General features: G+C 42.3%; 1 protein-coding gene across 1 annotated transcript; it reads left to right on the top strand.

The window, feature by feature from the left end:
• The first annotated feature begins 15,397 nt into the window (after window positions 1–15,397).
• LOC134482632 (isopentenyl-diphosphate delta-isomerase 2-like) lies at window positions 15,398–16,724 on the top strand. Its single transcript, XM_063276836.1, has 2 exons — window positions 15,398–15,547; window positions 16,407–16,724. Exons 1-2 carry the CDS (start codon window positions 15,398–15,400, stop codon window positions 16,722–16,724), a joined length of 468 nt encoding a protein of 155 aa, XP_063132906.1.
• The last annotated feature ends 1,611 nt before the right edge of the window (window positions 16,725–18,335 follow it).

Below are 18,335 nucleotides of genomic sequence, written 5' to 3' on the forward strand. Positions count from 1 at the left end.
TCTCCCTGCGGTCTAACTTCTTGAGTTCTTTGTATATTTTGGATATAAGCCCTCTATCTGTTGTAGGATTGGTAAAGATCTTTTCCCAATCTGTTGGTTGCCATTTTGTCCTAACCACAGTGTCCTTTGCCTTACAGAAGCTTTGCAGTTTTATGAGATCCCATTTGTCGATTCTTGATCTTAGAGCATAAGCCATTGGTGTTTTGTTCAGGAAATTTTTTCTAGTTCCCATGTGTTCCAAATGCTTCCCTAGTTTTTCTTCTATTAGTTTGAGTGTATCTGGTTTGATGTGGAGGTCCTTGATCCACTTGGACTTAAGCTTTGTACAGGGTGATAAGCATGGATCAATCTGCATTCTGCTACATGTTGACCTCCAGATGAACCAGCACCATTTGCTGAAAATGCTATCTTTTTTCCATTGGATGGTTTTGGCTCCTTTGTCAAAAATCAAGTGCCCATAGGTGTGTGGGTTCATTTCTGGGTCTTCAATTCTGTTCCATTGGTCTATCTGTCTGTCTCTGTACCAATACCATGCAGTTTTTATCACTATTGCTCTGTAATACTGCTTGAGTTCAGGGGTAGTGATTCCCTCATAAGTCCTTTTATTGTTGAGGATAGTTTTAGCTATCCTGGGTTTTTGTTATTCCAGATGAATTTGCAAATTGTTCTGTCTAGCTCTTTGAAGAATTGGATTGGTATTTTGATGGGGATTGCATTGAATCTGTAGATCGCTTTTAGTAAAATGGCCATTTTTACTATATTGATCCTGCCAACGCATGGGAGATCTTTCTATCTTCGGAGGTTTTCTTCAATTTCTTTCTTCAGTGTCTTGAAGTTCTTATTGTACAGATCTTTTACTTGCTTGGTTAAAGTCACACCGAGGTACTTTATATTATTTGGGTCTATTATGAAGGGTGTCGTTTCCCTAATTTCTTTCTCGGCTTGTTTCTCTTTTGTGTAGAGGAAGGCTACTGATTTATTTGAGTTAATTTTATACCCAGCCACTTTGCTGAAGTTGTTTATCAGCTTTAGTAGTTCTCTGGTGGAACTTTTGGGATCACTTAAATAAACTATCATATCATCTGCAAATAGTGATATTTTGACTTCTTCTTTTCCGATCTGTATCCCCTTGACCTCCTTTTGTTGTCTGATTGCTCTGGCTAGAACTTCAAGAACTATATTGAATAAGTAGGGAGAGAGTGGGCAGCCTTGTCTAGTCCCTGATTTTAGTGGGATTGCTTCAAGTTTCTCTCCATTTAGTTTAATGTTAGCAACTGGTTTGCTGTATATAGCTTTTACTATGTTTAGGTATGGGCCTTGAATTCCTATTCTTTCCAGGACTTTTATCATGAAGGGGTGTTGAATTTTGTCAAATGCATTCTCAGCATCTAATGAAATGATCAGGTGTTTTTGTTCTTTCAGTTTGCTTATATAATGGATCACGTTGATGGTTTTCCATATATTAAACCATCCCTGCATGCCTGGGATGAAGCCTACTTGATCATGGTGAATGATTGTCTTTTTTTTTATTTCCTTTTTTTAATTTATTTAATACTTATTAATAATTCTTTGGTTTCCGGGCAAACATCCCCCTCCCACCTCCCCTTCTTATGGGTGTTCCCCTCCCAACCCTCCCCCCATTGCCGCCCTCCCCCCAACAGTCTAGTTCACTGGGGGTTCAGTCTTAGCAGGACCCAGGGCTTCCCCTTCCACTGGTGCTCTCTCTAGGATATTCATTGCTACCTATGAGGTCAGAGTCCAGGGTCAGTCCATGTATAGTCTTTAGGTAGTGGCTTAGTCCCTGGAAGCTCTGGTTGCTTGGCATTGTTGTACATATGGGGTGTCGAGCCCCTTCAAGCTCTTCCAGTTCTTTCTCTGATTCCTTCAACGGGGGTCCTATTCTCAGTTCAGTGGTTAGCTGCTGGCATTCGCCTCTGTATTTGCTATATTCTGGCTGTGTCTCTCAGGAGCGATCTACATCCGGCTCCTGTCGGTCTGCACTTCTTTGCTTCATCCATCTTGTCTAATTGGGTGGCTGTATATGTATGGGCCACATGTGGGGCAGGCTCTGAATGGGAGTTCCTTCAGTCTCTGTTTTAATCTTTGCCTCTCTCTTCCCTGCGAAGGGTATTCTTGTTCCCCTTTTAGAGAAGGAGTGAAGCATTCACAATTTGATCATCCGTCTTGAGTTTCATTTGTTCTAGGCATCTAGGGTAATTCAAGCATTTGGGCTAATAGCCACTTATCAGTGAGTGCATACCATGTATGTCTTTCTGTGATTGGGTTAGCTCACTCAGGATGATATTTTCCCGTTCCAACCATTTGCCTACGAATTTCATAAAGCCGTTGTTTTTGATAGCTGAGTAATATTCCATTGTGTAGATGTACCACACTTTCTGTATCCATTCCTCTGTTGAAGGGCATCTGGGTTCTTTCCAGCTTCTGGCTATTAGAAATAAGGCTGCTATGAACATAGTGGAGCACGTGTCTTTTTTATATGTTGGGGCATATTTTGGGTATATGCCCAAGAGAGGTATAGCTGAATCCTCAGGCAGTTCAATGTCCAATTTTCTGAGGAACCTCCAGACTGATTTCCAGAATGGTTGTACCAGTCTGCAACCCCACCAACAATGGAGGAGTGTTCCTCTTTCTCCGCATCCTCGCCAGCATCTGCTGTCACCTGAGTTTTTGATCTTAGCCATTCTCACTGGTGTGAGGTGAAATCTCAGGGTTGTTTTGATTTGCATTTCCCTTATGACTAAAGATGTTGAACATTTCTTTAGGTGTTTCTCAGCCATTCGGCATTCCTCAGCTGTGAATTCTTTGTTTAGCTCTGAACCCCATTTTTTAATAGGGTTATTTGTCTCCCTGGGGTCTAACTTCTTGAGTTCTTTGTATATTTTGGATATAAGCCCTCTATCTGTTGTAGGATTGGTAAAGATCTTTTCCCAATCTGTTGGCTGCCGATTTGTCCTAACCACAGTGTCCTTTGCCTTACAGAAGCTTTGCAGTTTTATGAGATCCCATTTGTCGATTCTTGATCTTAGAGCATAAGCCATTGGTGTTTTGTTCAGGAAATTTTTTCTAGTTCCCATGTGTTCCAAATGCTTCCCTAGTTTTTCTTCTATTAGTTTGAGTGTATCTGGTTTGATGTGGAGGTCCTTGATCCACTTGGACTTAAGCTTTGTACAGGGTGATAAGCATGGATCAATCTGCATTCTTCTACATGCTGACCTCCAGTTGAACCAGCACCATTTGCTGAAAATGCTATCTTTTTTCCATTGGATGGTTTTGGCTCCTTTGTCAAAAATCAAGTGACCATAGGTGTGTGGGTTCATTTCTGGGTGTTCAATTCTATTCCATTGGTCTATCTGTCTGTCTCTGTACCAATACCATGCAGTTTTTATCACTATTGTTCTGTAATACTGCTTGAGTTCAGGGATAGTGATTCCCCCTGAAGTCCTTTTATTGTTGAGGATAGTTTTAGCTATCCTGGGTTTTTTGTTATTCCAGATGAATTTGCAAATTGTTCTGTCTAACTCTTTGAAGAATTGGATTGGTATTTTGATGGGGATTGCATTGAATCTGTAGATCGCTTTTGGTAAAATGGCCATTTTTACTATATTAATCCTGCCAATCCATGAGCATGGGAGATCTTTCCATCTTCTGAGGTCTATTTCAATTTCTTTCTTCAGTGTCTTGAAGTTCTTATTGTACAGATCTTTTACTTGCTTGGTTAAAGTCACACAGAGGTACTTTATATTATTTGGGTCTATTATGAAGGGTGTCGTTTCCCTAATTTCTTTCTCGGCTTGTTTCTCTTTTGTGTAGAGGAAGGCTACTGATTTATTTGAGTTAATTTTATACCCAGCCACTTTGCTGAAGTTGTTTATCAGCTTTAGTAGTTCTCTGGTGGAACTTTTGGGATCAGTTAAATATACTATCATGTCATCTGCAAATAGTGATATTTTGACTTCTTCTTTTCCGATCTGTATCCCCTTGACCTCCTTTTGTTGTCTGATTGCTCTGGCTAGAACTTCAAGAACTATATTGAATAAGTAGGGAGAGAGTGGGCAGCCTTGTCTAGTCCCTGATTTTAGTGGGATTGCTTCAAGTTTCTCTCCATTTAGTTTAATGTTAGCAACTGGTTTGCTGTATATAGCTTTTACTATGTTTAGGTATGGGCCTTGAATTCCTATTCTTTCCAGGACTTTTATCATGAAGGGGTGTTGAATTTTGTCAAATGCATTCTCAGCATCTAATGAAATGATCAGGTGTTTTTGTTCTTTCAGTTTGCTTATATAATGGATCACGTTGATGGTTTTCCATATATTAAACCATCCCTGCATGCCTGGGATGAAGCCTACTTGATCATGGTGGATGATTGTTTTGATGTGCTCTTGGATTCGGTTTGCCAGAATTTTATTGAGTATTTTTGCGTCGATATTCATAAGGGAAATTGGTCTGAAGTTCTCTTTCTTTGTTGGGTCTTTGTGTGGTTTAGGTATAAGAGTAATTGTGGCTTCATAGAAGGAATTCGGTAGTGCTCCATCTGTTTCAATTTTGTGGAATAGTTTGGATAATATTGGTATGAGGTCTTCTATGAAGGTTTGATAGAATTCTGCACTAAACCCATCTGGACCTGGGCTCTTTTTGGTTGGGAGACCTTTAATGACTGCTTCTATTTCCTTAGGAGTTATGGGGTTGTTTAACTGGTTTATCTGTTCCTGATTTAACTTCGGTACCTGATATTTGTCTAGGAAATTGTGCTTTTCCTGTAGATTTTCAAGTTTTGTTGAATATAGGCTTTTATAGTAAGTTCTGATGATTTTTTGAATTTCCTCTGAATCTGTAGTTATGTCTCCCTTTTCATTTCTGATTTTGTTAATTTGGACACACTCTCTGTGTCCTCTCGTTAGTCTGGCTAAGGGTTTATCTATCTTGTTGATTTTCTCAAAGAACCAACTTTTGGTTCTGTTGATTCTTTCTATGGTCCTTTTTGTTTCTACTTGGCTGATTTCAGCTCTGAGTTTGGTTATTTCCTGCCTTCTACTCCTCCTGGGTGTATTTGCTTCTTTTTGTTCTAGAGCTTTTAGGTGTGCTGTCGAGCTGGTGACATACGCTCTCTTCTGTTTCTTTCTGCAGGCACTCAGTGCTATGAGTTTTCCTCTTAGCACAGCTTTCATTGTGTCCCATAAGTTTGGGTATGCTGTACCTTCATTTTCATTAAATTGAAAGAAGTCTTTAATTTCTTTCTTTATTTCTTCCTTGACCAGATTATTGTCGAGTAGAGCATTGTTCAACTTCCACGTATATGTGGGCATTCTTCCCTTAATGTTATTGAAGACCAGCTTTAGGCCGTGGTGGTCTGATAGCACGCATGGAATTATTTCTATCTTTCTGTACCTGTTGAGACCCATTTTTTGACCAGTTATATGGTCAATTTTGGAGAAAGTACCATGAGGAGCTGAGAAGAATGTATATCCTTTTGCTTTAGGATAGAATGTTCTATAAATATCTGTTAAGTCCATTTGGTTCATGACTTCTCTTAGTCTGTCTAGGTCTCTGTTTAATTTCTGTTTCCATGATCTGTCCATTGATGAGAGTGGGGTGTTGAAATCTCCTACTATTATTGTGTGAGATGCAATGTGTGCTTTGAGCTTTAGTAATGTTTCTTTTATGTATGTAGGTGCCCTTGTATTTGTAGCATAGATATTCAGGATTGAGAGTTCATCTTGGTGGATTTTTCCTTTGATGAATATGAAGTGACCTTCCTTATCTTTTTTGTTGACTTTTAGTTGAAAATTGATTCTATTTGATATTGGAATGGCTACCCCAGCTTGCTTCTTCAGACCATTTGCTTGGAAAGTTGATTTCCAGCCTTTCACTCTGAGGTAGTGTCTGTCTTTGTCTCTGAGGTGTGTTTCTTATAGGCAGCAGAATGCAGGGTCCTCGTTGTGTATCCAGTTTGTTAATCTATGTCTTTTTATTGGGGAGTTGAGTCCATTGATGTTGAGAGATATTAAGGAATAGCGATTATTGCTTCCCGTTATATTCATATTTGGATGTGAGGTTATGCTTGTGTGCTTTTCTTCTCTTTGTTTTGTTGCCAAGGTGATTAGTTTCTTGCTTTTTCTAGGGTGTAGCTTGCCTCCTTATGTTGGGCTTTACCATTTATTATCCTTTGTAGCGCTGGATTTGTAGAAAGATATTGCGTAAATATGTTTTCGTCATGGAATATCTTGATTTCTCCATCTATGTTAATTGAGAGTTTTGCAGGATACAGTAACCTGGGCTGGCATTTGTGTTTTCTTAGGGTCTGTATGACATCTGTCCAGGATCTTCTGGCTTTCATAGTCTCTGGCGAAAAGTCTGGTGTGATTCTGATAGGTCTGTCTTTATATGTTTCTTGACCTTTTTCCCTTACTGCTTTTAATATTCTTTCTTTATTTTGTGCATTTGGTGTTTTGACTATTATGTGACGGGAGGTGTTTCTTTTCTGGTCCAATCTATTTGGAGTTCTGTAGGCTTCTTGTATGCTTATGGGTAATTTTTTCTTTAGGTTAGGGAAGTTTTCTTCTGTGATTTTGTTGAAGATATTTACTGGTCCTTTGAGCTAGGAGTCTTTACTCTCTTCTATACCTATTATCCTTAGGTTTGATCTTCTCATTGAGTCCTGGATTTCCTGTATGTTTTGGACCAGTAGCTTTTTGTGCTTTACATTATCTTTGACAGGTGAGTTGATGAATTCTATGGAATCTTCTGCTCCTGAGATTCTCTCTTCTATCTCTTTTGTTCTGTTGGTGATGCTTGTATCTACGGCTCCTTGTCTCTTCCTTTGGTTTTCTATATCCAGGGTTGTTTCCATGTGTTCTTTTTTGATTGCTTCTATTTTCATTTTTAATTCCTTCAACTGTTTGATTGTGTTTTCCTGGAATTCTTTCAGGGATTTTTGTGATTCCTCTCTGTAGGCTTCTACTTGTTTATTTATGTTTTCCTGTGTTTCTGTAAGGGAGTTCTTCATGTCTTTCTTGAAGTCCTCCAGCATCATGATGAAGTGTGATTTTGAATCTAGATCTTGCTTTTCTGGTGTGTTTGCTTTGGTGGGAGAATTGGGCTCCAATGATGCCATGTAGTCTTGGTTTCTGTTGCTTGGATTTCTGTGCTTGCCTCTCGCCATCAGATTATCTCTAGTGTTACTGTGTTCTGCTATTTCTGACAGTGGCTAGACTGTCCTATAAGCCTGTGTGTCAGGAGTGCTGTAGACCTGTTTTCCTGTTTTCTTTCAGCCAGTTCTGAGAACAAAGTGTTCTGCTTTTGGGCATGTAGTTTTTCCTATCTACAGGTCTTCAGCTATTCCTGTGGGCCTGTGCCCTGAGTTCACCAGGCAGGTCTTTGGAGCAGAAAAGTTGGTCTTACCTGTGGTCCCGAGGCTCAAGTTTGCGCGTGGGGTGTTGCTTATGAGCTCTTCGTGGGGGTAGCAACCAGGAGAACCTGTGCCGCCCTTTCTGGGAGCCCCCATGCACCAGAGTCCCAGATGGCGTTTGGTGTTTTCCTCTGGATTCAGAGATGTGGGCAGAGTGTAGTCTCTTCTGGTTTCCCAGGCGTGTCTGCCTCTCTGAAGGTTTAGCTCTCCCTCCCATGGGATTTGGGTGCAGAAAACTGTTTATCCAGTCAGTCCATTCAGGTTCCGGCGGTGTCTCATTCGCAGGAGACCTGCTGCTCCTGTGCCCTTATCTATGGGAACCCAGAGGCCGTATACAGTTTCCTCTTGGGCCAGGGATGTGGGCAGGGGTGGGCAGTGTTGGTGGTCTCTTCCGCTCTGCAGTCTCAGGAGTGCCCACCCTGAGAGTTTTAACTTGTTGTTCCCTTGATTCTTCGAGCTCTTAAAAAGTTTTCCACTGCAGTCTACAGAAATATCACTTTCCTCCCTAAAACTTCTGTGTGGTGCATCTGATATGCTGTAGTCTCTGTAGAGCAGAGGCTCAGACAAGGACCACTGCGATCCCGGTCATCTCTCTGCCTTTTATAGTCATCACTTGCAACTGCAGAATTCCCTCCGGTGGGATGTGTGCTGCATGATTATAACAACATACAGGAGGAATTTGTGGCTGGACAGGGGTTGGGCACCTTTGGTCATAGCACTCCAGAGGCAGAGGCAGATGGATCTCTGAGTTTGAGTCTAGCCTGATCTACTTAGTGAGTTCCAGAACAGCCTGGACTACACAGAAAAACCCTGTCTCCAAAAACTAAAATAAATAGAAAGATAAAAAGGTAAGTAGATGATTGAAAGATAGGTAGGTAGGTAGGTAGGTAGATAGATAGATAGATAGATAGATAGATAGATAGAATAAAGTTAAAAGAGGCAGAAATTTGCATTTCTAATCAGGTTCATTAACTTCACAGAAGCTCGCCCTCATTTGGTGAGCTAAACCCCAGAATTCCAGTTGCTTTCAGGTCTAACTCTATGCTATCTAGTAATGATTTACAAGAGAAAATACAGGACTGTTTTGGACAAATGTAAAAAGAAGTCAAAACATTCATTTTCTTCAAAGTGAGGAAGGGGTGAATATTTTTGGCAAAATGCTATACCTATATTATAAAAAATGTTGAATGTCTATTCCAAACTACCTTTAATCTATAAAATTCATGGAAATGCTCAATGCAGACTCTGGAGCCATTGGCTTGTTAGTCGGCGTTCTGGAACTGTGATAAAATAGCTGGGAAACAAACTTAGTACACAGGGACGAATGCTTTGGGTTTACTGTATCAAAGTCTCAATGTGTGTTTATGGCTCAATTGCTTTCGACCTAAGGTAAGACAGAAAGCAGTAAGGCAAAAGCTAGAGCTATGAGGTAGGTAGAAGAGGGCAAAGTTCATGTTGGCAGGGAAGCACAAAGAGAGAGAGAGACGCACAGAGAAGAGTAAATCCTTCACAGGCATAACCCACCTAGGTCCCACCTCCTTAGAGCCCATTATCTATGAGTTCAATAGATTTGCCCGCTGTTGCAATAAGAAAGCCCCAATGTTCTAGTCACCTAAACCATCTATCATCAATCCTGCATCAGGGTAAACACTTAAATGCATGGGCTTTGGGAGAAACATTTCTGAACTAACTAATAACAAGCAGATGAAAAAAAAACTAGCTGGGTTTGGGGATTTAGCTCAGTGGTAGAGCGCTTGCCTAGCAAGCGGAAGGCCCTGGGTTCGGTCCCCAGCTCCGAAAAAAAAAAAGAAAAAAGAAAGAAAAAACTAGCTATTTTGATTTTTCTAAGTTTTTTGGGTTGTTTTTTTTTGTTTTTGTTTTTTTTTGTTTTTTGACTAATGAGAAAAGTAATTTCTTGTTACTACAAAAACAAAAAGGTTTTTTTGTTAACTGCTTTGCCATTTGCTGTCTTATTGCATTCGGTCGTTTTTCTTGTCAATAAATAAAAACTGAGAACAAATTACCTGTTCCTTCACTGAGTATTGTATGGCCTATAGTCCTGGGGTGATTGTTGGAATAAGGAATTCATAGGATTTCAAGGTAGAACTGGTCACTTGGAGAGGAGGGCTTCTGTCATTAGGATCTCTTCTCTGTCATTCCCAGTCTTGTCCCTTGCCACATTTAGACTCAGTGCTTTTGTCCTGATGACATCCCCAGCAGAGTCGAGGAGTCATCTGCACTCGTCATCACCGACCCTTCTTGGTTGATTTCACACTGTGATGTTTCTCCCAACAACTTCCCAGCGCACTGTCGGGGAGCACTGATTCCAACGATAATTCAAAGATGAGTGTAGAACCCATGACATCTATAGGTTTGCCACATTAAAGACCGTGGTTAGTGTATTCAATTTCCCATCTGAGCAGAGCCATTTCACACTTTGACAGTAATAGATCCTACTGTGAGGAGGGAATGTGATGCAGTCCTCAAAATGTTTCCCTTGCAAGTCTAAAGACCTGGGTTTGATCCTCAGAACTCAGGTAGAGATGTAAGGTGCAGGACCAGGTGAGAGGCCCTTACTGCTAAAAGCACGTATGAGTCAAGACTGGAGAGCCCAGTTCAATCCCCAGGACACACGTAAAGGTGAAGGGAGAGAACCAACTGTGCAATTGTCCTCTGACCTCCCCAACAGTGCTGTGGAACATTCCACTCCCCATATTAATGATCGGTGTAATCATTTCATTGTAATAAATCACAGTACTAAGGCAAAGACAGGAAAATCCCTAGGGCTTACTGCTTCCTCAATCTAGCCTAGTGAGAGATCCTGCTCCCAGGAGTTGGCTGGTGCTTGTGAGGCCGACACCCACCTTCCTGTGGTGTCTCTTGTACACATACAATCCCCATATGCAGCTGAACATGTGAACCTGTACATAATGTACACATGCATACAGCACACACATATAACACACACACACACACACACACTCACCTGATGAACCACTAAACTCCACAATGAGACCCAAGCAGGGCCATGTGTGACAGCAGACAGACAGATTCTTTCAGCTCAGCCACACCTGCCCATTCAGTCTACACTGACAAAACCCTGCCCCAAATCCTTCTAAGGGTTCTGTTGTTGTTGTTTTCACCAAAAATGGTCAGTCTTTCTTCTCCTTCCAACTAAGACTCTGCATTGCAAACAAGCTTCCAAATACTCCTGCTGGTTCCGGGCTGAGCTTAGAATAGGAAAGATGACTGAAGTATCCGCACCACACAGGACACGTCATTTAAACCCAAGCTCAAGCTCTGCTTGAAGTGGAACAATACACAGATCCTACTTGGGGTTTTTATTGCTGCAGTGAAACACCATAACCAAAGCAACTCAGGGAGGAAAGGGTTTATTTTTCTTATGCTTTTGACTACTGTTCACTACTGAAGGAAGTCAGGACAGGAACTCGGAGGCAGAAGCTGATGCACAAACCATGGATGGGTGCTGTTACTGGCTTCTCCTCATGGCCTGCTCAGCCTGCTTTCTTATACAACCTAGGATGACCAGCCCAGCAGTGGACCAATGAACAATGGACTGGGCACTTTCCCTGTCAATCACCAATTTAAACAATGCCCTACAGGTCCTATGGTGGCGTTTGGCAACTGAAGTTTCTTCTTCTCCAATGATTGTAGCTTTGTCAAGTTGACATCATGCTAGACAGCACAACATACAAAATATTTTGACTTTTTCTACAAATAATATGTTCCAGCTTCAGGAAATAGTGATGGTTTGGGTGTGTGTGTGTGTGTGTGTGTGTGTGTGTGTGTGTGTGTGTGTGTGTATTGTGTGTGTGTATAAAATAAAAGCAAGGATGTGAAGAACCAACAAAATGATTGTCAGGCAATCTGGAGTCCCTAGATAAATTTAAGGTCTACAACCCCTCACACTTTTTACATGCATACATACATACATACACTCAATATGTATTTCTTGTTACTAGACTCAAACAGAGCTAGGAGCCACTGTCAACTTTAATATTTACATGTGATCATTTTAGGGGCAGGGGGAGATGGTTCGACACTTAAGAGTGCTCACTGCTCTTCCAGAGGATCTCAGTTCAGTTCCCAACATGCACCTACATGATAGCTCAAAACCATTTGCAACACCAGCTCCACGGGATCTGATGAATCTTCTGATATCTACCTGTTCCTGCACGCACATGGTGTGTGTGGGCGTGTGTGCCAATACACACACACACACACACACACACACACACACACACAAACACACACACTTTCACAAAATAAGATAAACACATAGAAAACGTGATCAGTCTTGGTATGACCTTCAGGGTAAGTAGTTTTACTTCTTTGGGCCAGTGCAGAGGCTCCATGTAAGTGACCACAGCCTAAGTATTTTATTTAATCAATAATTTGGCTAAGTAGCAATCTAATCGGAACGTCTAGACTAACTTTACATGAGTTCATTGAGATGCATGGTGTTGGGAATGGAAAAATGTTGGTTTTTATTTGTGTGTTCATTACAATAATGTGACTTTTAAAATTAATATATGTATGTATACATATATGTAACTTATATATAAAAGTAAAGATTTGATTTATTCAACATATTGTGTATATGTTTGAATTTTTGCATTTCAGCTGAGATTACAAAGACATTATATGAATAAAACTTAGAAGGGACTGAATATTTTTTCTGCAATGCAAAAAGAAGTCAAGCCTTGAAGAATCTTTAACACAGTGTGGCTCTTTCTGTAGACAGGCCCGTCCCAGTGTTAACTGCAATTTTCCTTCTTTCACTCTGAAACAGTAGAGAGCCATGTGTTTTCCAGAGAAAGAAGACAGACCACTTACAGCATGGAATGACATTCAAACACCTACTTGGTGAAACTTAAGTCAGCTGCTACATCCCAGTTGTTGGCATAAAAACTGAATCCAGCGGGTGGAGGAGAGAGAGGAGATGGGCTGGGGCAGGAGATCAGCCTAGTTCAGACCTACAGGGAGGGATGTTAAGACTTTCCTTAAGACTCCACTGCATCTTCTCAAGTTTGAGTCGGAGAAGGTTACACGGACAGAAGTAGATGCCTGAGTGAGTGTGCATGGCCTGCCAGGGAGAGGGACGTTAGCATGCATGTACCTTGGGAGAGTGTGACGGGATGCGGCTGGGTAGGTGGCCTCCACACATAGTCTCTACTCCAGGCACTGATGCTTCAGATTTGGGGCCTTCATTTATTTAATTTTGTGTGCATTGGTGTGAAGTTGTCAGATCCCCTGGAACTGGAGTTATGGACAGTTGTGAGCTGCCTTGTGGGTGCTGGGAATAGAACCTGGGTCCTTCAGAAGAGCAGACTGTGCTCTTAACCACTGAGCCGTCTCTCCAGCCCCGCTCCTGCTTTTTCATTTTAAATTTAGTTTATTTTGCTCTGCTCTGACCTGACTACTGTATTGGAGATGAAAAGCATTCTGACATCGCTATGGACTTCCGTGTTCTAGACATGTACAACTACCTAATTCAAACTGCCGCCTCGGCCTTTTTATTTTACTTTATGTGCTTTTGGGGTTAAGTGCAATCAAGACTCTTGAATAATGTTACAGTGACTTGAGCCTCTAAGATCTCAGATAAACTACAGTGGAATACTTAATGCATGGATTCCAGGAAAAAAGTTGCAACACCTGTCATTCTTATTCATCTATGCTAATACACTGAGGTAGGCACACCGTCTGTCAGTCTCCAGTGGGAAGGGATAAGGACAGAGACCGTTTTGTCACAGAGCCAAATCTGAAAAGGTCTTCCAACAGGATACTACTGTGTTACCACGTATAAAGGAAGCTGCAGCTGAGGTCTCCTGTGTCCATTCACTCCCGGGTTTCAGAGGCGGCACAAACAAAACTTCAGAGAAGGTGAGAGCCTAAGTCTGTCTGTGCCTAACGGTTGGTATCTCAGAGCTGTGCTGTCAGTGCGGTGTGTATCTCTCTGACCCAGGCACTCGTCTCCTGGCTTCCTTAGCATGATCACCCTGTATTGGGAGTGGGCTGCATGGGCTTGTGGGAACATTTATTTATCTATTCTGTAGTACTGCGCATTGGGTCTCAGGTCCTCGCTCAGATAAAACAAGTTCCCTATCACTGAACTCTATTCCCAACCCTGGTGCTTTTGATTTCTCCAGTTCTACATTCTCCTGGACTTCTTTTGTGAACAGGCAAGTATCAAATACAAAAAAAAATAATAATCGCAAATTAAAGGAAGACACAGAGAGCGACAATGATGGCTAACAGTAGAGACGTTATTTGGTGGCATTCGTGCAGGAGTGTCCCTTGCCCACAGTTAGCTTCATTTGAGGACACTGCTCTCTCTACACAGCGATTTAATCATCATGGAGAAATAAAATTCAGACCATGAGAACTCTCAGTTGCCCGTGTAGCTCACTGTCTGATCATTAAAGCCTCATCCTTCTCGTTACACTTCCATATCTGCACATGCTTCCGGCGCTGACATTGGAGGGGCTCACACACCTCTCTCCCCTTATGCTTTCTGTTTACACAAGAGGCCGTTGGTGTTCACAGGTATGTTCCAGGCAAGCAAAACCCACCTGAATGAACTCCAGATAAAACGCCTGGAGGAGATCCTCATTGTCATTGACAAGCAGGACCAGATCATTGGGGCCGACACCAAGAGGAACTGCCACCTGATGGAAAACATCAACAAGGGTGAGTGGAAAGGAGGGTGCCATGTGCAGGCCTGGTGCCATGGGCCACTCTGAGCCATGCAGGGTCAGGAGGCAGCTGTCCAGCGGGTGCTGCTGCGGCTGCTGCTAACTTGATAAGGCTAACACTTCCATCAGTGCACTGGGTGATGCAGACTGTGACTGCTGCCTCGAAGGGATTGGGAAAGTCAGAAATTGTAGACAAGCTGGGGGTGGCGCTGTACATCTTTAGTCCCAGTAGAGAAGCAGAGACAAGTTATCTCTGTGAGTTCAAGGCCAGCCTCTTCTCCATAGGCAGGCGTGTCAGGTCTATATGTGTCTCAGGAAAAGGGGGTGGTGGGAGACACCCCACTGTGAGCCCTCTCGGTGCGTCATGTGTCCCAACTTCCAGGCATAAGCAGTGAGTCTGTGTGCCACTCGGTCATCCATATGCCTGCACAGTGTGACCAAAGCAGCTAGGACATACTTTCAAGTTATAGCTTTAGATTCACACAGTGGGGCTCAGCCTGCCTTGCAAGGCTTACTTTACTTCTTGGCTCTCTAGGTTTTGTTTACAAGTGGAGGAAAACTGCAGTACTCACTTGCAGACTTACTGTGTGAGTCACCAAATGCAGTCGACTGGCATAGGTTCTATCCCAGCAAGAATCACCAGCCACTCCTGGTGCCATCATCCTGAGTTGCATGAGACTGAGAAAGAGATGGATATGCAGACTCCATGCTGACTCCAGCATGACCCTAACTCGCACATGGTCACTTTGCAGGTCTGCTACACCGAGGCTTCAGTGTGGTCCTCTTCAACACACAAAACCAGCTCTTGGTTCAGCAGAGAGCAGATGCCAAGTACACTTTTCCTGGTGAGCCACCCAGCTCAACCCCAGGGAACACTGGAGTCTAACTTAGGGTTTGGGAACCTCACAGGAATGACTAGTGAGAGAACACATCTGAGCACTCTTCCCTCACAACCCCGTGTGTGTGTGTGTGTGTGTGTGTGAGAGAGAGAGAGAGAGAGAGAGAGAGAGAGAGAGAGAGAGAGAAAGAGAGACAGAGAGACAGAGAGACAGAAAGACAGTCCCACTTGCACTCGATACAAGGACATTAAATTATAAGCATTTTGCAACTCGAATCAAGTTTTGAGATTTTATAATCTACTATTTGCATATAGAAGAGCTGATACTGATAAAAGTCCAAGGTGAACCCACTCTCTACACTATGACCAGGAAGGAAATTGCTCCTATTCAATAAAGAGTGTTCTCTCTAAAGCTGCATGCTGTATGTTGCCCCAGGACATTTTACAGATTCCTGTTCTAGTCACCCTTTATATGTGCCTGAGGAGCTGGAAGAGGAGGATGCCGTGGGAGTGAGGAGGGCGGCCCTGAGACGTCTGCAGGCTGAACTGGGCATCCCCCAGGACCAGGTACCCACTCACTCAGCATGGGGCTCAATGAACTTTTTCATGTGCTCAGGGATCTGTTTAATACACAGAATGTCACATGCCAGTGTTGTCAAGTTTCATCCATCAAATGATCACTGAGGGAGTGGCTGCTGGCTAACATGGCTTCTGTCTCCCATAGGAAACAGCATTCCTATGAAGTGCCCAACTTTTTTTAGAGGGTGCATGTGTGTGTGTTTGTGTGTGTGTATGTGTGTGTGTGTGTGTGTGTGTGTGTGTGTGTGTGTGTGTGTGTGTGTGTGTAGGTGAGCCTGGCTGTCCTGGTTTGTGTGTGTGTGCATGTGCGTGTGTGTGTGTGTGTGTGTGTGTGTGTGTGTGTGTGTGTAGGTGAGCCTGGCTGTCCTGGTTTGTGTGTATGTGCGTGTGTGTGTGTGTGTGTGTGTGTGTGTGTGTGTGTGTGTGTGTAGGTAAGCCTGGCTGTCCTGGTTCTTGCTTTGTAGACTAGGCTAACCTGGATCTCACAATGATCTGCTTGCCTTGCCTTAGTACTGGGATTAAAGGCGTGTACTACCATCACCAGCCCTCCAGTGCTTTTATTTGCATTTTCTAAAAGAAATCTTTCCCGTAACTGTATGTCCTACACTACATAACTGTGTTTAGCCTTATGTCCTGTATACATGGTCTTCACTGTAAGTGAACAAGGAAGCCATAGTGACCAGGAAATGAAACCCAAGTTCGGTGCTCTCTTCATTGTGATTTGCCTACCATCTGCTTGAAGCTTAAGTGCTTGTATGGCATTCTGGAAAGGAATGAGGAAAGAAATGAGCTGTTTTCTATCTAATGCCCATTTTCTCTATTATTAATACTGTAACAACTTTAACAGATTTCCATAAAGGACATAACCTTCATGACCCGAAAATACCAAAAGTGTCAGTCAGATGCCGTCTGGGGAGACCATGAGATTGGCTATCTTCTGTTGGTGAGGAAGGACCTTACGCTGAACCCAGATCCCAGGGAAGTGAGAAGCTACAGCTATATGAGCCAGGAGGATGTTCAGGAGCTACTGGACAGGGAGGCCCGTGGGGCAGAGAAGATCACCCCATGGTTCAGAAGCATGGTAGAAGACTTCCTGTTGCCTTGGTGGCCTTATTTAGAGGATGTGTCCCCATTTGTGGAGCCTGACAAGATATATGGACTTTGAGGGGTGTAGAAAAGTAATGGTTGAAGCAGGGATTGGGTGTGGGAAATGACAGCAGCTAAGAGTACTTGCTCCTGTTCACTCTTATGACCTCTGTGGGTACCTGGAATGAACTATGTGGTATACATACAGATCAAGGCAAATAACTCGTGTGCATAAAATTATAAAATGTCTCAAAAACAAAGTTCTTTAATAACCCATGGGTAAAACTGGCATGTATGACAGAACCTTGAGTTCTAATTTCCTTTTTGCTTGCACTTTCCTAATTGCTTGCACTAAATAAAATTCAAGCTCTTCATTTCATTTAAGTGCTTCCTCTTTCTCTCCAGCTCAGAATATTTCTGTATCATCTATGGAAAAATATCTCTTTTCTCCTAAAACCTCCCTGTGGTGTCACCACCATCCCTTGTGTTACATAGGCTCACCTGATCAGGGTTCTCTCTGTAGGCAGCATGTGGTGCGTGAGGATTACATAAGAGCTTTGTTGGTTTTCACCGGGTTCACAGATTTCACAAGGACTCTTTGTGGAGCTGATGAGCTTAATCAAGTACTTCCTGTTGAATTTTTACCTAGGCCACTGCTGACCCCCAGTACAAAACATTAAGCCTGTCTTCTACATGTTAAATAACGGCCAAAAAGCAAGCAGCTTAATGTTCGTCAGTATAAATCAACGAATAAATTTGCCTGGTCAAATGTTATTGTGAATATACTTACCAATAATGATGGAAACACATAATCTTTACTATGAGAATTGTGCTAGAAGATTCAGTCATCAAAAAACTCCCTGTTCCCCATAGTACTGGGTATGTTTCTTTTCTTTTTTCAAAGACAGGGTCTCACTATAAGTTCTGGCTGTCTTAGAACTCACTGTAGACCAGGCTAGCATTCCACTCAGAGATCCCTCTACTTCTGCCTCCCAGGTGCTGGATTAAAGGCATTTGCCACTACACCAAGCTTGGGCAACTGTCTTGAAAATTAAAAACATCCAGTGGATGTTGCCTAATTCTTCCTTGAGTAGGAGTCATTATTCCTATAATGAATTCAGAGTTCAACAGGCTGACTTGGAGGGAACAAATTCTAACACCGAAACCCCAGGATGTCTTTTCTCCCATCTCTCCTGTCGTGCTGCAACATTTAGACTCAGTAGATTTTCCCTGCTGGAATGCCCAGGAAGAATCTAAGCTTCAAATTAAGCAAAAATCCCTCACAGTTGTGCTCGCCATTTTGGGGTTTTAGTTAATCCCCATAGTCAGGTTGACAACCAAGAATAGGCATCACGCCCTCCCCACTGTGAACAGTAACTTTTACCTTGTTGGAAATAGACCCTAACTTCAGATCACTGTATTATTGATATTATCACAGACAGATCTAGGGAAAACTTTGATCCAGTGAACATTTTCTGGTTATAAACATTTTTCGTTTTATGTATTGAACCCCAGGAACAGAATAAACATGAAATTAAACTATCATTGTTACAAACAAGATGACTGATATCTTTAGAAAAAAATTAAAAATGAGTGAGATAGCTTTTGAAAATACAGTCAGTTATTTTTCTCAAACAAGGAGGGATCACCTTAGCAGCAAGCAGGATAAGGAGCAAGGCATGGTAAGGTT

The sequence above is a fragment of the Rattus norvegicus genome, chromosome 17, assembly GCF_036323735.1.
Source record: "Rattus norvegicus strain BN/NHsdMcwi chromosome 17, GRCr8, whole genome shotgun sequence".
Classification (NCBI taxonomy): domain Eukaryota; kingdom Metazoa; phylum Chordata; class Mammalia; order Rodentia; family Muridae; genus Rattus; species Rattus norvegicus.